The sequence below is a fragment of the Conger conger genome, chromosome 12 (genome assembly GCF_963514075.1).
Source record: "Conger conger chromosome 12, fConCon1.1, whole genome shotgun sequence".
NCBI classification, from domain to species: domain Eukaryota; kingdom Metazoa; phylum Chordata; class Actinopteri; order Anguilliformes; family Congridae; genus Conger; species Conger conger.
Window position 1 is genome coordinate 29,463,930 of NC_083771.1, and position 27,694 is coordinate 29,491,623.

Below are 27,694 nucleotides of genomic sequence, written 5' to 3' on the forward strand. Positions count from 1 at the left end.
AGAAAATTATATATATAATTTGTTAATTAACTTACAGTTGATTAGACTAAACAGGGGACAATCCCACCCTGGAGCAGTGTGAGGCTAAGGGCCTTGCTCAAGAGCCCAACAGCTGTGCAGATCTTACTGTGGCTACACCAGGGCTTGAACCACCAACCAGGGTTCCAGTCATGTACCAAGCTACAGGCTACCCACAGCTACCAATGCTGAAATGAGCAGCATTGATACCTGCCCGCTATCATCTAACTTGGAATAACAAACAGGCTTCACAAGGCTTAAGGCGGCACTGACAGGCTTTCCTCCACTTTTGCATTACACAGCGAACTGCTACCCAGCTCCAACCACCCACTCTGAGCACCCAGGTTCAAAGGGAATGTGGCTTCGCAAAAAATGAACAGTGTTGGTATTGCTCACACCACCTGCTTCACTAAAACCCACTTCAAGAAGCTTCCAGAACTTTTTGTGGGCGGGGTAGGGGGGGGGGGGGGGGGGGGGGTAGTAAGAATAAGAAGCCGAAAAGAGAAAGCAAAGTATTCCAACTGTGAAAAATGGAAAAATGGCATCCGTGAAGCAAGACGTTTCTGAGGAAAAAAAAAAAAGTTTAATCCTTTAATCCTGGCGAGCACGGTCCTCAAAACCCAGAGGATTTTTTTTATCCAAATTGGCTAATTTACTGGGCGCGGAGTCGGGGTTTGAAGGCGCGATGTGACGACTCGGACGCTCGGAGACGCTCAGGACTCGCTTGGAGTCTGCGGCCCTTCCCAAATCAGGTGAGCAGGCGCTCTACTCCAATTATTCTTCAACCTCAATTTAATTTCCCTCTTCGTGTAACCTCACCTCCACCTGAACACTTTCCAGAACCATCCATCCCCCAGCCCCTCCTCCACCCAGGACTGGAAATGACAATTTCATAATCGCTGGGCTGGGCTTCCTGCGGAACGATGAGTGGGGTCACACCGCGGGGTCAATCACGAAAATTAACAGATCGTAAGTCTGGGGACTCAATGAGGCTCATCTACTGAAGATCCTGTCACAGGACAACGCGGCGTGACATCTTCTAGATCAGTGGTCTCCAACCCTGGTCCTGGAGAGCTACTGGGTCCGCTGGTTTTCATTCTTACCCTGCAATTAACTATAATCAACTGCTCTAATTTAATTAATTAACTCACCTCACCTGGTTACCTGGGTCTCAACAGGTGCTGATTTTAAGGTGAAAACAAAAACCAGCAGACCCAGTAGCTCTCCAGGACCAGGGTTGGAGACCCCTGTTCTAGATCTTTCACCATGCAGCAGCATTCGTAAAACTGACGGCAAACCGCGGCACCCAAATAACTCAGCCAATAGCCCTGCTCTCTCAACACTGTTCCCCACAAGTAAGCGCCGTAAATACTAAAGCATGGTTACCAAGTCACGAGTCTGATCAGGACAAAATCTTTTTTTTCCTTTTTTTCTTTTTTTATCACGCTTACAATCTGATGCGACATAAATCGTCCGAACTTCTGAAGATACGTTTCACTCATATACTTTCATTGAAACCACCCGGATCAATGAAACAACACTGGCGAAAATTTGCTAACTGCAGGAAATCATTCTCAACAACGAATGTCCATTTCCAGAGAACCTATTGACTCTCGAGTCTAGACAGAGCATTTGTGTTTGAGACACAAAATTGCTCCCAGCCTTCCTTCTGGGTGTTTCTTTTCCCAAAAGCTTCACAGCAGCTCAGCCCTGACCAGCCAGTCAGGACTACACAGCCGGACAGGAGGTGGAGCCGGGGGGAAGGGGGAGGAGACTCACGTCGTACAGGATGTCAACCCAGCCCTCCATGGTGATGCACTGGAAGACAGTGAGCACGGCGAACAGGATGTTGTCGAAGTTGGTGATGCCGAAGTTGGGGCCGATCCAGTACTCCCTGCACTCGGAGTCGTTGGAGCAGGTGCGTGCCGGGGCCTCCAGACCACAGGGGAAGTCTGCAGACAGCTCTCCTGCAGGGACACACAGCACTGCGTCAGCAGACAACACACCCACACACACTCACACACTCACAGGCATGCACGCACGCACACTCACACAAACACACACACACACACACACACACACACTCACAGGCATTCACACACGCACACTCACACATACACACACACACACACACACACACACACACACTCACACACTCACAGGCATGCACGCACACACTCAATCACACACAAATACACACTCACATTCATGCAAGCACGCACTCACACACACTCACAGGCATGCACGCACGCACTCACACACACATACACACTCACAGGCATGCACGCACGCACTCACACACACATACACACTCACAGGCATGCATGCATGCACTCTTACATGCACGCAGATACACACACACACATGCACACACTCTCACACACACAAGCATGCACACACACAAGCATGTACACACACACACAAGCATACACACACACACACACACACACAAGCATACACACACACACACACACACACACAAGCATACACAGACACAGTCGTTGCCTGGTACCTGCCAATGACTCACGCACAGCTGGGAGAGAGTTAACAAATCTAGCGGCTACACGGCGGGTGCCACGATGCCCTCCTCATCTGCGCTTAATTAAACACACTCACCCGCTACCGAAATAACACACTTGCCCCTATGCATCTGCGTTAGCAGGCTGTCACAAACAGGCAGCCACTTCAACACGCTGTCTCCATGTCAAAAGAACCAATCAAAACACAGCCTCATTAACCGTGCTCAGAGCGCACCAATCAGCCGGCTCCTCCTATCCTGTCACTCTCAAGCTCTGACTCTTTATCCCAACATCTTCAACTACAGCTTCGCCTTTTACTGTCAGCCCAACACAATGGCGTCAACTCAACAGCTGCCATCAATATCCTGTCCTGGAAGACCACAGTGCCTACAAGGCTTTGTGGAGTACTTTCAACTAGCATCCAATCACAACCTTTGAAACAAAGAGCGTGGACTCATTAGCCAATATCTGACCTAAATGAAACACTCAGACACTGAAATGCATCAAAAGCCAGCAGACACCAACATGTTCTAGAACAGGAATTTCAAATCTTTTATTTAAATCTAATTATAATTTCCAGGTACTGTACTGTACCACCCACCCACCACAGTTTTACCAGAAATTGCTCAGCAAATTAATTATGGAGTACAGCAATGTTTTAACGACATCACAGATTAGGAAAGCAGTATTTTTACTATTGGCAGTGAGCTGGCAGCAATGAATGTGAATGCATCCTCCCACTGGACACACTTACAGGACACACTTGCGCCACCGGAAACTTCCGTGTGCATGGCTACACTGCCGGCCCACAGTGCTTTCACCCTCATCTCAATCCCTTATCCATCCGGCAACAAAAACAAGCTCAATATAACGACTGTATTTCAATTCACCATGCTATGCATCTATTATATTCTGCTGCTGTGACACTCGTATTCTTATATGAAACCTGAATCTGTGTACACACATGATTCTTTACTGTACGTACGTGTGTGTTCAATATCTTTACGGCAAATTTCCACAGGAGTTCATCTGCTCTAATCTAATAATTAACGGGGGGGATCAGCCGAAAGTCCCGCTCATTTCACTACCTGCAGCGCTGTTACCTTCGCTGCGATGCTGCCTGCTTTTTCATAAATTAAGTCTGACGATGGCTAATAAGTTTAGACATCGTTAATTAGCTTGGCGCGGATAACACTCACAGCCACGATGCAATCAGCGCTCCTGCACGCATTTTATTAAGTGGGTGATTTACAAGACCATCTCCAAGAAAATCATTCCATTCCATAATGTCCTTGACTGTTAAAATGGGGAGAAGGATGTCATTGATTTAGTAGCTTGGTTGCTTCTTGTGTCTATAATAGCGGTTTTATTAATGCGTTTCATTTCATGGAAGAGACTCACAAGTAATAACAAAGTGATGATCCAGCTGCTTGGCTAATAAATTGTTTTGTCTCATTGTAAAGGTAGCTCTCCTGCTTTGGGTTTTTAGCACATCGCACAATGATGTCGACATTGCCTCAGGCGGTAAGAGCAGTTGTCTGGCCTTCGGAGGGTTGCCGGTTTGATTCCACCAGGGGTATGTCGAAGTGTCCCTGAGCAAGACACCTAACCCCCAAAAATGCTCCTGAGGAGCTGCTTGGTGCTTTGCAGGGCAGCCAATCGCTGTTGGTGTGTGAGTGTGTGTATGAATGGGTGAACAAGAAGCATCAATTGTACAGCGCTCTGGATAAAGGCACTATATAAATGCCATCCATTTACAATTTATCCTGAGAAAAACTGATATTTTCAGAAGAGATTTAGGTTTGATCTGTAAGGTCAGGCAGCTGATGGTAGTACCTGCGATGGGCCAGCAGGGGGCAGATGCAGAATGAAGGAGAAGTGTTGTGTTGTTCCAGAGGCAGAAGAAGACAGGGGATGTGATGTCCATAATCTGATGGTCAGGTTTCTGTGATAGTGTATCCTCTCTAATAGTCGGTACCAGGACTTGATCCTATGACAAACCATGTCTGGTCCTCTTGGGAGGCTCAATTGCACCAGGAAACATCAATCCAGCACAGAAAAATATTGGAATCCAAATCAATGATGTATTTGACACAGATCCGGTCAGTACACACTGTGAGGTATCTGTGATAGTGTTTCTCACACACAAACACAGGCATATACGCGTGCAGGCACACACACACACATATGCACACACACACACACACACACACGCACACGCACACGCACACGCACACGCACACGCACACATGCACATACTGTACAAGCACAGGCACACACACACATATGCACACACACACAGGCACATACGCGCATATGCACACACACAGGCACATACGCGCGCAGGCACACACACACACACGCTTCGGTTTTGCAGGTGTCCCTCTGACTGACAGCTGAAAACCACCAAAGATAATGACAGTTGGAACAGAGACACACACGGTGCTGGATTTCGCCAGGCTCACGCAGCTGCGTCAGTACAGTAATGCAGAAATAATGGACTTCATTTGCATGCCTTTCAAAAACTATTTCACTTGACAGTGCTAAAGAAAAATTATGCTGAATATTTGTCTTGAGAGGAATGCGTCCGTTTGTGAAAAAGGTACATATCATGATATTCAAATGCGCCCTGACACACTTCATTTCACGGATGCGGGGGAACCTCTTATTGCTCGAGACAGCAGGCTGCTATCTGGTGCTCAGATTGTCAGACAGATTAGCATAAGTAATGCAGGAATATTGAAAATGAGCCAAGTAAATATCAAAGTAGGTTAGATTTTCAGCCTTAATTTGGTCCAGGAATAGGAGTCATAGAATGTACATGGTCTAAATGTTTGGATTCTGTATTACTCCGAGACTAAAAATTCAGCTAATGTATTTACTGTCAGACGGTTTTTTTTGCAATAAAGACTTCCACCACCCACGCAATTTAACACGATGACAATTAAAATGGTAGGATGGCAAAGGCGCAACCTTCCTTTGAGCAAAGCACACAGCTGTAAGCTCTTCAAACACATTAGCACAGCATTCACACACCACCATAGCAAAATGAGCATGGAACATTGACAGTGCTATTATAAAATCAGCAGGTCCCACCTGCCGTGGGTGGGACTTTACTATAGAACTGCTGGCTGCTTAGAGGTTTCCACTCCATTTTCACAGACTGCGTGTGTGTGCATGTATGTGAGTGTGTGTGAACGTGTGTATGTCAGTGTGTGTGTATGTATGTGTGAGAGAGAAAGAGGGAGAGAGAAAATCTCAGTGGCAGAGTGTATGTGTAAAAGTACGTAGATGCCAATGAAGTCTCTCCTTACCCGTGTCACGTTTGAAGCAGGTATTGTGGAACTTGCCCATGTAGAACTCTACACCGATGATGGCAAACATGAGGATGGCAAAGAAGAGCAGGAGGCCTATCTGGAGCAGAGGAACCATGGCCTTCATTATGGACTTCAACACAACCTGTAGACCTGTGGCACAGAGAGAGACAGTATGTAATCCACACACACACACACACACACACACACAGACACATGCACTCACACGACATTCTGTCGCAGAGAGGAACTAAGGCATTCACTATGGCCTAACACAGAACCATTGACCAAGGGACTGCGGTATGATTCACACAAACACAGATACACGTGTGCACAGATGCACACAAACACACACACACACACACACACACACACACACACACGTGTCAGTAACCAGGGTCTCCAGACATTTAACTGAGCACTCCTTATGAAACGGGGGTAGGAGGTGTGCCCCAGGTTTCAAACCACGACCCTCACCAACCACTTTGCGCAACCAAAAAAAGTACCAGCTTAGCTAAAGACCAAGGTCCCTAGCCAAAGGAACCAATCAAACTTACTGCTTCTACAGGGATGACATCACACTTGGCAGCAGACATTCCCATGCTGGCTCAGTTTTTCTGGATTCCACTACACTTAACAATCAATAACATCACTGAAGACTCCATCCAGGACCTAGCAAGCAAGCCAGCTGTAGCAATGAGATGACCTCTGACCTGTAGGAGTAACCAGGGCAGCACTTACTGGGTATTCCCGACACCAGCTTGAGTGGTCTGAGCACCCGCACGGCCCTCAGGGTCCGTAGGTCAAAGTCCGACCCCACCGTGGCCAAAATCCTGAGGAAACAGAGAGACACAACCCCCTCACGATGAGCACACAACAGCAACCTTCTGCCCTACTGCAACCGGCAAGACCGGCCGCCGGCCAGGATCTCTTTATTGCATTTACTGTTTCATGTCCTTGACACCTTGGGGGAAAAACAAATGGAAAGCAGTCAATTAAATAAAAGTTTAATTGTCGACATCTTCTCAATTTCCGCCAATGAGAACATTACTGCCTGCAATCAATGAATGGATGTTCACTCGACGCAAGAACATCACTGTTGGCCATCAGCAAAACACTACAAACCAATCATGTGGGAGGAGGCTCTGAGGCTTTACAGAGATAGTGGACTCATTTCAATTGCTTATTTTTCTAATCTCTTTTCTTTATTTTGCTCTTTTGTCTACTTGTAGCTCCACCCATCGGCAGAGGCTAGGGAAAATGGCAACAAAAATAAATAAAGACGGAGAAATCAATAAAATGTGAATTAGCAAAATGGAATGCCCTCGCTCCCTGAAATGTTAGTTCTAAGCCACATCAGTTACAGATGTGGCAAATGGATAGAGGTGGATACACCGGTCGATCATTTATAACTCAATACTTCCACAAAGGATGTGGATGTGTTCTTGCTCAAACCAACGATTGGCAGTTCCTAACTTCTACTTCTATCCCCTAGAAGGAATATTTAAGGGGTTGGAATTTCCTTAAACTGTTATAATACAGTGCCCTGCGATGGACTGGCGACCTGTCCAGGGTGTATTCCTGCCTTTCGCCCAGTGTACGCTGGGAGAGGCTCCAGCCCCCCTGCGACCCTGTTCAGGATAAGCAGGTTCAGATAATGGATGGATGGATGGATATTATAATACATATAGATATAATGTGTCCTTTTTTTGTGTGGAAAATGTACTCATTTGTACCCAAAGAGAACATTACTGTACGATCAGGGTATATTTTGGAAATTAGATTATTGACGAACAAAAATGCACCTCCACTATCACTTCTGAGAGTGCAAGTGGGATATTCACTGAAACGATTAACATTAACCACCTTGCTGAAGGGTACAACCGGCAGTGCCCCGTGCACCTGGCTGGGAATCGAACCTGCACCAGGCCAGCCAGAGCTCCACTGCGCCAGGCTGGGCCAGGTCACCTTTCTTAAACTGTGAGGTTACGAAACCCCCCACAACCCCACCCCACCCCACCCCCATACAGGCCATTAAAAAAGCACCTCCTGTTGTACTCCTCCTGGGGTGCACACAATCACTGCTCTAGTGCTTAAAACGCTCTCCATGCCTGCCGGTAATGACGCTGACGCAACTGCACTCTGGTTTCAGGAGGGTAGAAAGCAAAAAGAGAGAGAGGCAGGGAGAGGGGCACTTTGAGCACAATATTATCCTAAATTTATATGAATTTGACCGAACTTAAAAATGTTCCTTATGTCCCTTTTTACCCCACTCTGGTCAAATATTCTCTCCCTCTTCTCATGTCTCCCCTCATCACCCTCTTTCAGAGAGAGCACACACTGGCACACATCTCACGTACGTACAGTAGCTGGGGAGAGGCTCTTAAAACTGAAACAATTCCAAACAAGACTTGAGCATTAAACCACTGCTCCTAAAGAGAGCATCCATAAAAGAATCATTAGACTATTGCACGCAGTAAAGACTAAATGCAGCTTAATAAGGAATAAATTCAAGTCAATAAACCCGCATTAGGAGTGATACTGAACCTTGAACAAAGAGTCCTCCTGGCTAACACATTTTGTTAAGCCTGGTTAAATGAGCAACAATGGGGAAAGAGCGATAAGGCTGCAGGAAGAGTTATGACTGGATGTTTGGCGCACGAGCTGTGATGTTCTCGTGGAGGAGAGACCGGTTATTCAGCCTTTATCAGCGGAGAGATGCGCGCACTCGCTCAGGATTAATGAAAGCGATATTATCGCACCTCAGTCAACACGGGCGAGTGTAACCTGTTCGCTCGCGCACGCGGGTTCTTCGCCGGTGGCGTGCGGTAGCACGCTGGCTCGACAGCGCATATTTCCGTCGTTGGCCTTCTCCCCCCGCCAAATCGAAGATGCGCTCATTTCCGATACTCTGCACCCGGACCCGCTTGAGAATATTATTCTTATTCACGCGAACGTATATATTTTGATATTTCTATAATATTCATATTTTTTGCGTGTTCTGTATCAAATTACTGTGGTCATTGGCGCTCCAAAACGGATATTAACATTTAAACGGCCAGACACAATAAAACGTCTAAAGCACGGAACATTAGCAGACATGTCATGTTTATTTTATTCACGTTATTTTCCAGACGTCCTTCGTTGTGTGCGTTACTGAAGCATATCAGGTTATTATCTACTTAACAGGTAATTAATCCAAGAATCAATTAACTTCATTCAAGGAGATGTTAAAGGCTGCAATCATGCCATTACAAGAGCAATGGCGCACACACATTGTGGTCTTTGTCACCAGCTGAATTTGAAGGTAAAAAAGCATTATACATCCCACAAACATACAAACCCTTACAAAAAATGTCAAGTGTCCAAATCCACAAGTAAACACCCAACATGAAGTAGGGTGAGTAGGCTACACATGAACTATAAAAATAATCCCACCTATAAAATGAGTGAGAAAAGGTAATGTATACTATTTAAAATCACATGTTTTGTTTTCACACGAGAAAATTGTAGTTCACATTTGAAAGTCAGCCACATGGAATTTTAAGTGATTTCATGTCATGTCATGTTTTCACATGTCGTGGAAATTTTCATATGAAATCACTTAATTCACTTCATGTGAATATATATATATATATATATATATATATATATATATATATATATATTTTTAGCATGTGATTTTTTCAAGTTTTAGCAAGAAGACAATCCCAAGCACTCCTCAAAATCAACAAAGAAATGATTTATTGACCACAAAATGACTGTTTTGCAAAAGGCCATCACAGTCTCCAGACTTGAATCTGATCAATATTTTGGGATTTAAGTTGAAGAGCCAGCCCAGAAGCAGAAGAAAGACCTGAAAGATCTTGAAAAATTCTGTTTAGAGGACTGGCCAAAGAACACCCCAAATATGCTCACCAATATAGCAAAAAACTAGACACTAGAAAAAGACGACCTTGTCTTGGTTATCCTTGTAAAGAGAGTTATTATCTTTTAGGGGGGGGATATTACTTGTCAAAAAAAATTATTTGAAAACCGGATTAGTAGAAAAATATAATTTCCCCATTTGTGAGCACACAATATAGAATAGGTTATCCATATTGAGTATTTTATACAGCCTTCTTTCCCCATTTAAGGGAGTGAAAAGTTTTGAGGACACTGCACACAGGGTTTCACTAGAGTCCCATAAATAGCCCATGTTTTCTGTCGTTTTCATGTTTAATTACTGTGGAGAGACTGGAAGATGTAGAACCTTGTGGGGGGTTCCTGAATAACTGCCTCAGAAATGGCAGTTTCTTAAGTAAGTATGACGATTCCCCCAGAGGCACACGCACACGCACAGCCATACGGGGAGTTAATGTGGATCGAGGGAAAGCAGTATGTACTGTAAATAGACTGATCAGGGCTTCATGAGGGATCTGATAAGATGGCCCCCCAGTCAGTGTTTTTAAGTCACCTGTCCATGCATCCCCATGAGAGTTTTTTTTAGTTACGATACCTGTGCAACATAACCACACAAGTCCTATTCTGCCTTTTCTTCACTGGCTTCAAATTCATGGCTATCTTAAACTGGAGCGACATTGTCTGGCAGTCAGAGGGTTGCTTGTTCGATCCCCCGCCCAAGCTGTGTCGAAGTGTCCCTGAGCAAGACACTTAACCCCTAAATGCTCCTGATGGGCTGGTTGGTGTCTTGCATGGCAGCCAATCACTGCCGGTGTGTGAATGGGGGCATCAATTATACAGCGCTTTGGATTAAGGCGCTATATAAAAGCCAGCCATTTACCATTTACTTAACCTATAGACCAGCAGAGGATGGGTGTCCCCCTATAGCAGGGTTCCTCTTGAGATTTCTTCCCATTTTTCTCACCACTGTTTGAGGTCTTTTCTCCTACCAGGGAGTCTTTTACCTCCTATGCTATTTGGGGTCTGATATTTCCCATATTTATTTTGAATTGAATTGAATTGAATTGAATAACTGATATTAACCCTCTGGGGTCTGAGGGCGAAATGAGGAAAACAGGAGACTGTGCCATGCTCTGACATTTGTTTCATTTTAATCAAATTTAGTCAAAATTTATACAGTGATTCCAAAGTGTTTCATATCTTTGCTTTTAAAGCCGTGAATATGCTATGGACTTAATGGAATGTGCTATGTCAGTCTCTTAATGGTCACACACTGGGCTCCTGGGGGCTCCCCAGTCTAAATAAAAGCACAGGGGTGACTGCTCACTGTCCATGACTGTGGAGGCCTCCCCCTTCTGTCAGATCTGCCACTCTGCTGACTCCTTTACGGTCCAACCCAAAAATCCTTTTGAGTCTACAGTGTTCAAGCGTCCATGATTGGCTGCTCTTTTGTGCCTGTGGCATTTTTGTGTTTCCATTTTATGTCCAGTGCGTTATTATTTATGTATTATTTATTTTTGCACAGAACTTTGTTGACACTGGTTGTTTTTTTAAAATGTGCATTTGATTGATTGATTTAATACAGATTCTATGGTTTAACTAACCTTGCCACTGAAAACAAGTAAATGAGCTTGTTATTTTATTTACTGAGATAGACATATTTATAGCATATATAGCACACACACTTATAAATCAGACGCCGTGGCATACAGTACAAGTGCATACAGTATTATATAAACAGGTAGCATGGTGCATTAGTGGCAGGGAAGTACACTTTTCATGGGCAGACACCAGGGACTGGATGACCACAGGCCTACAGTGAGACACGGACAATCGCGTTGATTAAAACCCTACCTTCCTGGGCAATGCTACGGTCAGTTATACCATGTGTGGCAGTCTGTCACTGTTGGTGTAGAGGGGCAGGCATCTGACAATACATTTTAAACTAGGATAGACCTGAGAGGTCACACAGGAGTTATAGAGGTTAAAATGGGGGAACCGTTATCAGTGATACCCACAGTTTTACCTCTTGACCACTGCTAACGATGCCTGCATTTTAACGCATTGTATTGTTAGTGGACAGCAGCTGCACATCGAATGATGCTCACATTTAGGTATGGGCTGCTCTTCAAACCTTTCATAATTAAAACACTACTGTTAATGCAGTAAAAAAGAGTGAATGCATCAGAATAGTTCATATTAAAGGCAAAATGCTTTTCAAGCCATCCATCAACAGCATTACAGATAGGCTTGAATAATTCATATAATTATTAATACGGCACAGATCTTTCAGAAATCTGCTGTCCATATTAATTACTTATTTGCATAGCAGATGGATGCACTCATCTAAAAAGGCAGGGTGGCTCAGAATTGCGGCCATTTGACATTTCCTGTTTTATACCGCAGGTTAAATGCACGGATGTGCAAAAGGTTATACAAGGGTACAGATTCAGTACAATGAGTGGAGTAATACGTATTCAATTACTGACCTGCCTGAACAAATGAGGAGGAGGAGGAGGAGGAGGAGGAGGAGGAAGAGAAGAAGAAAAGCACTTCACAGAGGAAGAAAAAAGGTGCTCCATTTAAAAGCTTTTCAACAAGCGATTGTTCAGATGAAACTTTACATTAGTAACAGCTGACGTTTTTTTTGTAGTAAGCTGTTCAATAATTTGAGCATTGACAGAGAAGGACACTTCCCACCATGTGCATATTTCAACTTTTGAACACTGAGCCCTGATGAAACCTAACTCGGGCATGTTCTAGCATTTCTTTCTAGCTGCACTTTTAATATCACACCACTTTATTCATCCTGTCAAGTTATCTTAACTGCATTTGCAATGCATCTTGGGGTGTTAGGTAGTTTTTCCTAAAACGAATATCACATATCACAGCTTACTTTATTGCAATTAGATCAACTACAGTACAGGTATTACTGCTTCAAGAAATAAGAAATACTGCCATCACTGCTCCTGGTAGAATCCCAGTGATACAGGAGAATCCAAATTACAACGGAAGACAGGTGAAGATAGGTTAGCATCCAAATTTCTGGTTATAACTGGCTGAATGTCTTGAGCGCACCTGCTTATGCACATTGTACCTGTAGCTTAAAGAACAGCGGTCCCAAACCTCATCTCCAGTACACCAAGATTAGTTGTCTCAGGTGTGCTTGAGGTGGAACACATCGCATATCTGGATCCAGCCGGGGGTACTCGAGGAGAGGTTTGGGAACCACCGGTATGGGAAATTGGAAAGTTATCCAAACGAATTGTGCAAACAAACAGCTGCTGGCTCATTGGGTTATCGCCATAACACCAGACCACTGGCATGGCTTGGGTGTGCGGCCTCCTGATTAACAGTAATGTAACACTGTATATGTTATGGTCCTGCAATGCCTGCAGGATTACAACGTACCAAACAGTAAGCAGTCAATTAGACACTTCCCTCGCAGGCAAAATATGAATATATATTCTACATGCTACAAGTGAGACAAATTTTGTTCCAAAGTTTGAGAAAAGTACTTCAGCAGAATGCCAATGGACTACTCTGATATGATTACATTGTCCCCTATGATAAATATGTAGAAACCAGGGATTCAGTTTGCATAACATAACCAGGTGGATAACCCACTGTATTTGACTTTACTGTTAACTCTCTAGAAATGTTTATTTCTATAATGTTACATTTAAATTTTTTCAAAAGTGGATTCTGTGAGTTGAATGGTATTTATCAGGTGGATAAGTTGATGCAGTTACAGTAGGCTTAGCGAATAGGATGAGCCATCCATAGGCTTTAAGGATCAACGAATCAAGCTGATCCGAAAGAAGAAGAAAAGGAGACTGCCAGCACTTTTCTCTTGAACATAAACTCACGTGTCTCGTATTTGGAAGAGCTCTGTGTAGGAAAGCCACCTGCCTGCCAACTGAAGTAGCTGTTAAAGTTAAGGCAGAAAGGTCATGTAGTGCTCCTGTAAAGCCTTTATTGGCTTAAAGAAAGGCTAACTTTCCACTGAATCCCAAGGGAATCTTTCCCAGAACACCTTCACAGATATCCATGCGCTGAAAAAAACGCTTTCCCTGGAAAGCTGTGAAAGAATTGCCAGCCTCCATGAGCCAGGAGATTTTTACATTTCAAAACAGAGGAGACCCTTTGAAACAAACTACTCGCACACAACACGCATATGTGCACCGGTCTATCTCTCGGTCTACCTTTGTTTATCTGGCAAGGGCAAGCTTATAGTTGCCATTTACTGTACAATATATTTATTTATTTATTTATTGCTCTCATGCTGTCAGAATGAAACTAGAGTCTCACTCTATACTGTTACAAAATGTGACATTTAGTCAGCCCATTCTCTAGCTATCACAACATGTCATTTAAAAGTACGTTACGACCTTTAAATGGCAGTTTTTAGTCATAAAAATGATGATGATCATTTTGAGAAGCAAAAGGGGAATGTTCCATACATTCACATACACACACCTACATACATACATAAACAGACACACACATACATACACATACATACAGATTCCTGCACACAGACTCTTTCACATGCACAATCATATGCATGCATATCAAATATTTTTTCAACGGAAAATCCCCCTGTCTGTTTCCACACTATTAGTCTTTCAGACTACTAAGAGCGGCCATTTTAAATACCAGGCCAGAACAGGACCGGGCAGGGCCCATTAAGAACGGCCATTTTAAATACCAGGGCAGAGCAGGACCGGGCAGGGCAGGAAAGATTCCACTGTGTCATGAGGACTGCTTGAAAAATTGGTTGTGAGCTCATGCCCCACACACCTGTTGATGCCCTCCTGGGCCTGTTTACAAATTGAGAAGGTTTCACAGCAGCATCAGGGCAAGAACTAAAATGTTAAAACAAAATGGATAATTATCAGCTCTTTACTTGTACAGATCTTCTTTTAGAGTAAAATACTAAAGTGTAACATTCATGCCAGACAGAGAAATAGTGGAGAAATAGAGAAAAGCCTGGTCTCATTTTAAACTTTGTCACATTTTGTAAACTTCAAAAGGTAAAAACCGGCTTACTGAATTTGGGAATTTCTACGAAGGCGCATTCATGAATAAACAGCAGAGCTGAGAGGGAGGGAAGATTTTTCATGTAAAAGTTTAAACTGAAGAGTTTAGACTCCTGTCAAAATGAGTTGACGTGTTGTATAATGTTTGCACCTGAGTATATTCAATTTCCTCCCACTGACTACAGGCAGTGATTCTCAGCTCTCTGATTCCATTACGCACTTACTGATGCAACGCAGCATTCATTTATTTTATATATCACAGCTGCATTTAACCTGTACCTAATGTAATGGATGTACTGTAGGGTTTAGCTTGATGAGAGTGAATGTAAACACTGATATACATATATTTTCCCCCCATCTCATGACCCAGCGGTAGGTCCCAATCTCAACGAGGCCCCTTTTACTGCAGCTCCTGCAATACCATCAACAGAAACCTCACTGAAAGGGCAAATACTGCATTTCTAATGTAAATATGTGAAATACAGCACTGTGATCTCTGAAAGACCCAATAATCTGTAAATGCGCCCATGTATGAATTTTAAAGGGCTGCAATATCTTCACAATATATTTCCAGTATATTCCATTTTTCTTAAGGCCAGGCCATACGCTGTAGGCTGACTCTGTTCTCAGTCATTATGGTAATGCTTCACACACACCGTATGTTACAGCACATCAAATTACAGACTCTGACAGCAGCGGCCTTCTGAGGCAGTAATTCATTAATTATCATCTAATCAAACTATTAAACGCTCAGGCAGAAATGCCACCTCAGGGAGGGGGGATGTTCCGGCATCAGGGCCGGACACCTATGGACTCACAGGGGCCTGGTACAATCAACACAAAGTCTTCAAAACACCCCCTATTATCAAAATCATTACTCCGAATGATCGTATGATAAACAACAGCCAAATGAGAAATACTATGACATCAATCATATTTCATTCAGTTCGGATTTTGAAAAAATGTAATTCTGAAAGGCACCAAGTTAAAGTATACAGTGGACTAGAGAAGGACTTGATATTTCTGATTGAAGACCGTGTTTTTTGCGTAACTAATGTGGCACATTACATGTTAACCAATCGCCAGAGCAACCGTTTAGTGGGCCACCAATCAGAAGAAAACTTGTAATAAATATCCACACAGAATCGTGTTCTGAAACGGTGACATGAAATGACTTGGAAATGCTATTATTTTGCTGCTGATAAGTTGAAAGTGAGCACATGTCTGTATCCGGGGACTTAATGAAAGGCTTTAAATGGAAGAATGGGAAGTGATTGCACAGGTCTGTGACTTGTGATTACAGGCAGCAGCTCATTTCCCATCCTTCACAGAGTTTGTCGAGTTCAGCAGTCATCAAAAATGGATGAGATCAACTTTCTTCGCTCGGAGAAAATAAAATGATAAGTCAACATTAAAGACAAATGTTGATTGAAAAAGTCACACTTGCATTTATTTGCATTGATTTTTAAGTCACATTTAAAGGCCGTGGTCTTTTCTAAGAAAAAGAAAAGGAAAATAGCACAGTGTTGGTATAGTGTGATGCATTTCTCTGCCGTTGTTGTGACGTCACAGGGGTAAGACTCAGGTGTGTCCAGGTCTGTGGTCTGTCCTGGGTCAGGGGTTCACAGGCTTCTAGTAACAGCCCGAAACAGAGCCAAACACAACCGCGTCTGACACACCACATCTTAACACACACACACACACACACAAACACACCACATCTTTACACACACACAAACACACACACACACCACATCTGTGCACACCATATCATTACACACACAAACACACACACCACATCTTTACACACACACACACACACACACACACACACACACAGCATATCTTTACACACAAAAACACACACACACAAACACACACACACCACATCCCACATCTTTACACCCTGCATCTTTACGCGCACACACACAGACACACACACACACACACCACATCTTTACACCCTACATCTCTATGCGCACACACACAGACACACACACTACATCTTTAAACTCTCACCACACACCACATCGGAAGGGGGGGCTTCATGGCATACCAACAACACCCGCAGGTTGACTGGGTCAGTCTTCTCTTCTGGGAAAAGCACTATACAAATAAAATTGAATTGAATGGGGTGCCTGAAGGTTTAGCTGTTGGGCTGCACATGAAGTCTCTCATGCTGACTAATGTCTATATGAGCCCCACTTATTGACTGGGGTGTACCTGACTGGCCATTCCAAATTCAGAGGGTTGTTCTCACAACAGGAGAGAGAGGCCAAGCTGTCGCCCAAGACAAAATACAGAAAATGCCCGAACTGCAGACTCCATTGACAACTTGTCAACTACCCAACATTGAACTAAGTGATACGTACAAGAACAAAACTACCCTAGTGAGCACACTATACAAAGTAAATAAAAGCCTAAAGGCTTTGAAACCAGGAAATGAAGTTAAACCTTGGGGTCAGGAGTTAGGGCTGAGTGAAAAATGCTCGAGAGGTTTGGGACACCGAGCTGTGTCTTTGGCCAGCGGACGATGGTCATCTCTGCTGTTCTGACGGCCCTAGAAAACTTGTTCCACCACAAGGAGCCAGAACAGACAGCAGACGTGATAAGAGAGTGCAGGTCCGGAGGGGGGTGAGAGAGGAGCCAGAGGGGGAACAGAGAGCTCCTACGGTTACCTCAGCCCAGTAACCCAAAGAAAGCTGAATAAGAGCATGCTTAAAACACACCCTGTACCAACAGCATCATCATCACGACTGTTTCCCCAATGCCACAAAAAAGAGAGAAAATTATTTTTTTAAATGGCAGAGAACCTTAGGCGAAACATGTACATGTAGCATAGCAATTATGAGCACATATGGGTACACACAAACATGGGAGTTCTAGGCACAGGCGACATAGCTGATCGCCCAGAGCCACATCTGTCTGAAGGGGCCCCCAACGTCCCCAATCGCAGCCCTCCTGTGCCTGTGAAGGATATCATTCAGAAGGGGCCCTCTAAAGAAAATTTTGCCTAGGGCCTCCAGTAGTATAAATCCTGCCCTAAACGCACACACACACACGGACACATGCACAAACACAAACAAACATACACACACACCTGCACACCTACACGCACGCACATGAATGCACACACACTACCACACACACACACAAACATACACGCACACCTGTACACCTACACGCACACACATGAATGCACACGCGCACACACAAGGAAACCAGCGGACGCAGGCAGTGCCGTTCCCGTTGTCCTGGTAGCGGATAGGAGCCCACGGTCTGTGTATCCCGGGGCAGGCCGTTTTAATCTTAACGTAACGACCCCCCGACCTCCATCTTATCCCCTCTGCGTTACTCTTTGTCTGATATGGAAATGAGCGTCGTTGGCATGCGCTGCGTTATTTATGGAGCACTCTTATATAACGGGCCCCGCGGTCAGACCGGCTCCTGAATGCCTCCCAATACATCCCACTGCTGCTCCAATCCTTTCAGCGCCTCCATCCCCCTGTCCGCCAATCAGCATGGGGCTAATCACGCGTGGGGCTAATCACGCGCCGGCCCCTGCTTCTTCATTAGGACACAGGGGCCCCCGGCTCGGCCTGATGGACAGACCACATAACCTGCTCTTATCCCCCACTTCCATTACCCTGGTCTATGGGGGGCCACAGATACAGTATGCTCAGGGACATAACAACACATAACAACAACAACAACAACAACAACAACAATAATATCTATTGATTTTTTCTGTAGCTTTCATCTCATGATCTCAATGTACTTTGTAGTGAAGCTGTGAATTTCCTGTTTAGATTTAGTGGATGGAAGAAGACAACAATCTCAGGATAACCAGAATATCTCACACGAAATAAATCCTACCTACAGTAAGGCACCTTTGCCAGTAAAAACTTGGCAAAGCTCTGCATTCTCGGTCGAGGACACCCCCGCCAAGCTAGCACATCAAGTCAAAGGCACTGAGGTCTTTTCTTGTAGACATACTGTACATAATTAAAGGCAATCTGGCCTGCACAGCATGTTGGGATGTTATTTGCTCAATTAATGGCCAAATCACACCTGTGTGGAGAACTCTGCTTTGCATACACCCACTTAATTCTCACAGTGTGTTAAGCAAAGACATTTTCCCCTCATTTTGTGGGGCAGCCTAGTGGTTAAGGAAAATGACTGCCTTAAACCCCACATTGCTACAGGGAGGAACTATCCCCAGCTTAGTCTAATCAACTAAGTCGCTTTGGATATAATTGTCAGCTAAATAGCACATTTTGTATCCATCACACCAAAAAGAACACCTGAATACTTGCTGCCAGGTTACTTGACAATGACTGACAGATGTGCTGATCATACACTATGGTTGACATATCTTTTTTTCACATTATGGTGCATTATGGTACATTCTTCTTAATGATATCCAAAACAGTTGATTTAGGTAAGCCCATTGTTTGACTTGCCCCAGACTGTTTATTTCTTATTGCTCAGTCTCATAATTGATTCAAACACAGACTCAAGAGTCAATCAAAAGCCTAGAATCAAGTCTAGATACTAAAAGCTCTTTTATACCAACACCAAGAAAGCAGTCGAACACACCTGAGAAGCCATTTGTCCTTAGTATTATGGTGCTCTGAAACAATTTCCACATGGTGAAAGCAATGTACAAAAAAATATTTTTCATAAAAGGTGAAAATCTGCACAAAATCTGCACTTTAACCATGTGTTAATTATTTGATTACAAATGAAAAATTGTGGAGTACAGAGCCAAATATGGAAAGAAATATGTCTTTGTCCTGAGACTTATGGAGCTCTCACTGTATATTTATATTTAATCAGGGTAACTAGAAGGACCTACCATTGCAAGTGGTGCGGTCTTGGAATGGAATACACATTTCAATCACTTCATACAGTAGCAACAGCAGTGAAGCATTTATAGGGGATAAAAGACTCTTTAAACAGGAGTGGCACTGAGTAGATAAACTATAAAGGCCTAATAAGACAGGGGGAACTTATCTCTGGCTACACACACACACAGGGTGCATAAAGCACTGCCGCTTTGCCATTTTATCAGTTCAAATGCACTCAAACAAGTTAATAAACGAGTAAATAAATAATTTACAGTGAGCAAACAGCCGTCGCACTTAACAGCTGCCTGAAAAGTCACACTGTTTCTACCTTGCTCCAAATGACATTCACTTACACAGGTTTCATCCATATCCATCTACCCCCCACAGACATACAGACGTGAAGATACCAGACGCTGCGATAAACAGGCAGAAAAAAAGGAGTGCTCGGCGACGGCACACTGGAACCTGAGGAAGAAGCCGAGCCTGGGGGCAGAACCCCGCAGACACACAGAATAACAGCAGGGGGCGCTGTCCCTCATATACACCCAGGACAAACATTGCCACAAAACAATCACTGCAAAGAAAATAAAATTAGACAAAATGCACTATGAAATGCTCTTGTTTCTTTGCAGAGGGCTGTAATTCATACACTGATTCATACACTGATCTCCCGATGTAAAAACCCTCAACTTTGCCCTCTTATCCATTGTTTTGTTTAAAATTCAATGTGCTGGAGTACAAAACCAAAACAACATGATTGTGACACAAACCAAATATGCACTGCCCTGTAATTATGGTTTATGAACCACAGAAAGTTGGACAGCAGTCCTAAATTGTCATGCTTACATATTTTGAGAACCTAAACAACGTGAATAACCAATGCTTTATCAGAATGCAAACCAATCATCAATAACTTTGCTAAATTAAATGCAGCTTGTAAAACTTAAACAGGACCTTGAACTATTCACAAGAAATGTGAAATGAATGTATGACCTGACATTATTTTTCTATATTCATGTCACTGGTTAATCCAAATCCAGGATCCATGAAATACACGTGATGAACATTGGTCAACAAGCAGGCAGATGCCAACTTAAAGGACAATTAAGTTCAAGATGGACATGGTACCTAGAAGTATTTTCTTTCTAGCTCCAACATGATGGTTGCCAAGACAAACTGGACTGTAAGCCTATTTCCTTAAAGTAATTAAGATGTGCTACCTCGCATAAGGTAATAGCAGCACCCCATCAAGGGGAAAAACCAACAATCTTTGAATGTTGAATTCCCAGTTCCATAAGCACCATGCTACGCTGGTGTTAAATTAGCTCTCAGTAGTGCCATTTCAGTACTTCCTCTGAGGGACCGCGTTCAGACTCAAGACAAGGGAGCCCATCTGTAGGAGTCTACTGTAAGAGGATGACTGGATGTACAATCTACTGTATATGTGAATGGTGTATCCTTATATGTTACGCTATTGTGGTGTATTACTCACACCATATATTAATGGTTCCAGCTTGGTAAGTCAGCTTACATTTAGTGCTTTATTGACGTTGCACTCACACTCAGTGTTCTGGCACAGTTGCTCACATAACTCAGGTGGAAGCACTTATGTTCTCTTTCATTGTAGGTCTCTGTGGATAAGAGCATCTGCTAAATGAAAGCAGTGTAATCTAATATAATGTTTCTTCAGGCTCAAGCCCCCAGGAGAAGCCAGGATCTCAGCTCCTGCCCTACTTCAGTCTCTGGGGGGAGACCAGGCATCGTGCACATGCTGTCCGCCTCCAACTCTGCCCCCACGGTCCAACTCCCACTGTCCAATTCAACTCCACCCCCCTACTGTCCAACTCAACTCCACCCCCCTACTGTCCAACTCAACTCCACCCCCGTACTGTCCAGCTCCACCCCCCTACTGTCCTACTCCACTCCACCCCCCTACTGTCCAACTCAACTCCACCCCCCTACTGTCCAACTCAACTCCACCCCCTACTGTCCAACTCAACTCCACCCCCCTACTGTCCTACTCCACTCAACCCCCCTACTGTCCAACTCCACTCCACCCTCCTACTGTCCAACTCAACTCCACCCCCCTACTGTCCAACTCCCCCCCCCGTACTGTCCAACTCAACTCCACCTCCCTACTGTCCAACTCAACTCCACCCCCGTACTGTCCAACTCAACTCCACCCCCCTACTGTCCAACTCAACTCCACCCCCGTACTGTCCAGCTCCACCTCCCTACTGTCCAACTCTGCTCCCACTGTCCAACTCCACCCCACCCCCTACTGTCCAACTCTGCCCCCACTGTCCAACAAGTTAATTAGATCATATTTCTTCCCCATTCTGACATTTGGTCTGAACATCAGTTGTCCACGTCTGCATTCTTTTATGCATTTAGTTACTTGCCACATGATTGGATGATTAAATATTTGCATTAACAAGGTGGTGTACAGGTCTACCTAATCAAAATACACTCACAACATTACGCAGGATTAGATGGACAGGTTTTCACTATATCTTGAGCTCAAATCTTTGGGGGTCATATTTTGGGATGTTCAGAAGCTGTCAGATCGAGCTGACATCATACTGATGCGGGGTGTCAGCGAGAGGGATACACGAAAGAGGGGGAAAAAACATCTGATGAATGCCTGCTTTCATTCACACGGAGGGAAAATCATTCTTAGACCGCTCATGAAGACAAGTATAATGATGTCCTGCAGCCTGCCAGGAAATATTTGGATCAAATATGCATGGGGAACAGCACTGATTAACTTACACATCATATTCAAATTAGACTTGTCTTTTAGGACAATCCTGACATAAACATAGCAATAATGGGTAAAAAAAAAAAAGAAAAAAGAATGAAGACAAAGTCAAAAGCAAAATACTTTTGTGGTCTTTTGATTTTCCAGTCCCGAGTTCTTCAGAGGATAGGCTGTGTTCATCAAATCCACATGTTAATATCTGAGTGGTCTGACAGTGCGCTTGATAGATTTTGTTTTGCCTGGTAGCCGGGGCACCCAAACCTCCTGAGTCCCGCGCTTTCAGTCAATGAAAACGGCTTGCCCTCCTCTCTTCTCCTCTCCTCTCCTCAATCGTCTCATTCCCTCTCTCCTTCTCCTCCCGCCTTTTTTTTTCTTCTTCAGAATGTTAATTAACACCAGGCCCCTGCTAATGTGTCCCCAGCTGATCTGCTGCTAATTTCACCGAGAGCGAAATGAAAAAAATAGACCACTGAGTCATGGCTTTCCCGTTTCACCTTCACGTTCGGAGCGAGGGGGGGGGAAATAACCCGACCACACCACAGAAGAAGACAGGCCCGCAGCGAAGCCTCCTGGCTTCAATTCTACTGGCTTTGAGATGGAGGCCCCCCACCCCCCAGCCCACGTTCACCTCTTCTGAGAGGGCAACGTAAAAATAGCAATGGGGTGCAGTGGTGCTACTTCCTGTCGCTAACAAGGTTTATAGGAGCTGTAACTGGGCCACACAACCCCCAATAAAGTTGTAGCACCAGAAAATATTGTCTCTAATATCCAATAAATCCTATAAATATATTCCTCTTTTTACACGTGTGGCTAGAATTTATTTTATCTCAACTGCTCGGAGGGGATCACATATTACGGGATGTAAATGCAATATGCCTATATAACAGGAAGGATACACAGTGTTAATGTTAATGGGCTTACTGCTCGCATGCAAGGAGACTGCATGTTGATGTACTATGTAACATGCAACACAAAGATAAGCAGAATTATCATGTTGAGAAGTGGAGTGCTCCTCTCTCATTCTCACTAACCAATTACACCACTGTCATGGTGCAGTATTAGAAATTGCGATGAGGATGATCATGATTATAAATAGCATTACACATTTGTTTATCAGGTCAACACTACACAGACTGACTTGCCGTTTAAGACTGCATACCATCCATGCAAACCCTGGGTACATATTGAAGCAATAGCGACCTAAAATTTCAATTACCTTTCTCAAGGGTACAACAGCAGTGCCACATCAGTGATGTGATCCAGCAACCTCCCGGTCATAAGCCAGCAGCTGCCATTATAGCGTATAGAGCCCTGATTTCCACATTAGTGGGTCACAAGTTTAACCACTGCTGCCCCCCTTGAGGCAAAGTACTAAAAATTTCCCCAAAGCCAGGTCTGAGTCGGCAGTTTCATAGCTCTCTGGAGAGGAGCTAGGCAGGGCTGAATTCAAGTCATTAAAATCATAAGTCATGCTGAGAGAGTCATTTCCACATACTTATCCATGTAAACTTACACTGCAGTGACTCCTGCTCCTCAGCTCAAACAAAAACACCCCTGGCCACATCGTTATCCTTGATCCTCTCGTGGGCCAGCACTCTAACTGCACTAATTTAGGCCTGTTCCACTGGGATCCATACCTATAACTTCAAAGAGAACTATAATAAACAATAAGATAATTAAAAAGAGCCACAGCAACAACGACAGACATTATCTGGATCTTTTTATCTTCTCCATCGAAAAACAATAGCAAACTGATCACTGCTGTTGCGTAGAATGTCTTGAGAGACTCTTGTCTTATCATGAGAAAATGTTATCATATCCCTGCAGAAGTAAGGGTGCACGCTAACCTTGTGGCTCAGTGAACACTTTAAATGGAAGGAAATAAGTGATCGCAAACCTCTTTAACAACAGGGTGTGGTAACTGTACTGAAGAAGGAAGGTTAAATAACTCAGTTAAACCCAAGGCCCCATGGACCCCGGGATATTGCCAACGCCCCAGCTCAGCACCGCCCACTAACCCGAGGTGGGACGGGGGGCATCCATCACGTCCAGGACCGCAGGATTTGGATACGGTGTGGTGACACAACACGACATGTACGCTTATCATTCAGCACGGACGACAATCCGCCACCTCATCATCTTCCAGCTCCAGAGCGAAGGACCAGCAGGCATTAAAGCGATCCGCATCACAGGCCCGTTTTTTAAATCTTCTTTTCTTAAATCCCAGTGAATCCAAAAAGAACATAATACCAAATATGCAACACTCTGCCTTCGGGGCCCTTTGCTTCTTACATAAACCAAATGGAGAGAGAGAGAGGGAGAGGGAAAGAGAGAAAGAGAGAGGGAGAGAGAAAGAGAGCAAGTGAGTAAGAGTGAAGAGAGAGAGAAAGAGAGAGAGCAAGTAAGAGAGAAGAGAGAGAGGAGGGAGAGAGAGAAAGAGAGAGGGAGAGAGAGGGTAAGTGAGTAAGAGTCAAGAGAGAAAGAAAGAGAGAGAGAGAAGAGCATGACTGAAATTAAATTAATTGAATAGAGAATTGAGTAGAGAGATAGAACAAGTAAGATATGGAGAGAGGAGAAAGAGGCGAGAGAATGAGAGAGGCAGGGTAGAGAGACCAAGAGAGGGAGGAAAAGAGAATAAGCTATACTTATTTATTCCTAAAAATAAGCTGACGAGGAAGCTTCAACTTGGCAGAGAATGAGGTGAAAGACATTTTATGGCATGAAAAGCAGATTCCAAATTTGTTAAAATTTTTAAAATCCTAGCATTAAAATCTTCATTTAAGAATGAGACAAGTCAATGCATTGCACGGTATGATGCTGAGGAATGCAAGAGTTCTGCAAATAAAACATCTCAAGCTAGGTTTTGAAACAGCTGGTAGCTACATAGTTGAGCAGTTCAGACCAGCTCCCAGCATGACATGGTTTGACCAGCTCAAACTATGTTTTGAAACAGCTGGTTAACCAGCACTACCAGCTCAGACAAGCTACCAGCACTAGCCTGTTGACCAGCTCATACCCAGCTAGACTAGCTCCATGACCAGCATGGCCATGCTGTTTGACCAGCTCATACCCAGCTAGACTAGCTTCATGACCAGCATGGCCATGCTGGTTGACCAGCTCATACCCAGATAAGCCAGTTTATAACCAGCTTGACCAGCTCAGTATTCAAGAGGGATTTTACTGCAGGGATAATGAACACACCATGAGAAAAGCTGTGAAACCACAGATGCAGAGCAGAATTATAACACATCGATCTGTTAACTGATACACATTCTGAGCGGTCAGTCAGTGCTGACCGTAGACCTACCCAGCAGGGATCCCTCTCCTTTAAATAAAATCACAGGGACACGCCCTCATTTTCACAATTTTAACCTTTTTACTGGCTCTGCTGCTACACATGAGTGACACACTCACCCACACTCGACCAGTGCTGACTTCTGTATAACCTGCACCTTACAGAAATGGCTTCCGGCAACATGTTACGTGTGGACTTACAGGAACACTGGATTACAGGCATTTCACAGCAATGAAGGTTAATGAAACAACATCACACTGCCACCATGTACCTTCCTTTGACACCTTTCTTATGACTGTCAGCACACCATCGTTATTACTTATACACTATCCTTATTCCTTGTATTGTCACCTCATTGGTATTGAGAAAACAAAAGATCAAGGCTAAGATTATACCTGACCATAAGATACATAAGATTCCACATTATGGAAAAAAGAAAAAGATAAAATGGAAAGGTGGAGGAAAGGAGGAGGGATTCCAGAATCCGTGGAGGACAAAGCTATACCAGATCTGCATCAAAAGCTCCAGTATGTATAGGTACAAATACACCATAAGCAGGCTGGCCCCGGCGGCTATAACATTTTTCACCAAGAATCATTGGAAACATGAAGGAGCATGCAGAGAGACTCATATATAATTACAGACACCACATCAGAAGTGTTCAGGGTTATCACTCATCAGTGGGAACGACACTTACAAAACCAGGGTAGCCCAAAGCTGAGCGCCCTCCAGCCTGGCTGTGATGTGACTAGTGCAGGGTGGCTCAGTTACAGGGTGAGTCACTTCAGTTACATCCTGTGGGAGATGCTACCAGAAGAAACAAACCATATTGGAAACACCAAAATATGCACCATTCGCATACAGTATACTCGCCATAACACGGAATACTGCATGCTAACACGCACATATGTGTGCCTCCCGAAATGACTGCATATCCTACTCTCATTGCAGATTCCATGCAGTGGGCCAACAACCTGCTTGGAGCATGTAACCAAGCAGAAATATACAAGGACACATGGAGAAACCGGAGAGAGTTCTGCCAACAACTTATCACCTCCTCCCACTGAATTACACTTCTACTCAGAGCCTGGGAAAGGCTCGGCGTGGGCTGGCGGCACTGTGCGCACATTACCGAAGCATCAAAGCTTCTCTCTGTACCATTTCCCCCCGTTTTATCCCAGTGCGGGAACACCTGACCCCGCTCATCAGCTTCAGCGTCCGTGGTGGAACGGGGAGACGAGAGCAGCCCGTGCCCGCCTCCGAAGCGCAACATCTAACGGCCACTTCTGTGCGTGCTGCAGACTCCCCGAGTCGCGCTTTCACAGACGTGAGTCAGAGGAGGGCACTCCTTGGACAGCGTTACCAGGCCGGCTGTGGGCGCCCCGCCACCCAGCAGGGGGGGCCGATGGTGTGTGTGATGAGACAGAAAGCGCCTCGCTTCCTCAGATACGCTCTGGCCAATTATGTGTGAGGATATAACCGCACAATGCCGAGCAGGGACAAAGGGTTCCGGTTGGCAGGCCTGAATCCAGCTCAAGAGAGCCCCCTCTGGCCAAATAGGTGACTGCAGCCACTCTGCTGCAGCTGCACATGTGCAGAAACCCTCCAGTCCAATGTGGGTGAAGTCACATATTTTACCCTATAACTGTATGCCAGGGCATTTCAGTGGCATAGACATCAAGTTTCGGGGCAGATCACTGACCACTTCAACTCTCCCTGGCTCATATGTTGGTAGTAATGGGCACTAGCTGACAGATAAAATGCCCGGCAATTGGCTGTGTCCCCAAGAGGGCCTTGACCGGGGTTGTTTTCTCTCTCGCATCACTCTCCAAGCAATGAAACGGACATGCGTGCAACAAGCAAAATAGTGCTCTCCGACAAATGGGTCAAGTCGTCTCGATGCAAACGAGAAACAACAGCGCAGGTGACTGACTTCGCCGGCATCTGAGGAGACTAGTGCTACTCTCTGCTAGCAGGAGGGCGTGGACGTCG

The 27,694-nt window shown here is 44.5% G+C and overlaps 1 protein-coding gene across 1 annotated transcript in view; it reads right to left on the reverse strand.

Moving 5' to 3' along the window:
* LOC133141556 (voltage-dependent N-type calcium channel subunit alpha-1B-like) overlaps positions 1-27,694 on the reverse strand; it is a 181,467-nt gene that overhangs the window by 103,750 nt on the left and 50,023 nt on the right. Inside the window, exons 4-6 of the mRNA XM_061262125.1 lie at positions 6,593-6,684; positions 5,852-6,004; positions 1,798-1,985 (exon numbers count right to left, since the gene is read on the reverse strand). Of these exons, the coding sequence (XP_061118109.1) occupies positions 1,798-1,985; positions 5,852-6,004; positions 6,593-6,684 (433 nt within the window). The remainder of the gene's footprint in view (positions 1-1,797; positions 1,986-5,851; positions 6,005-6,592; positions 6,685-27,694) is intronic.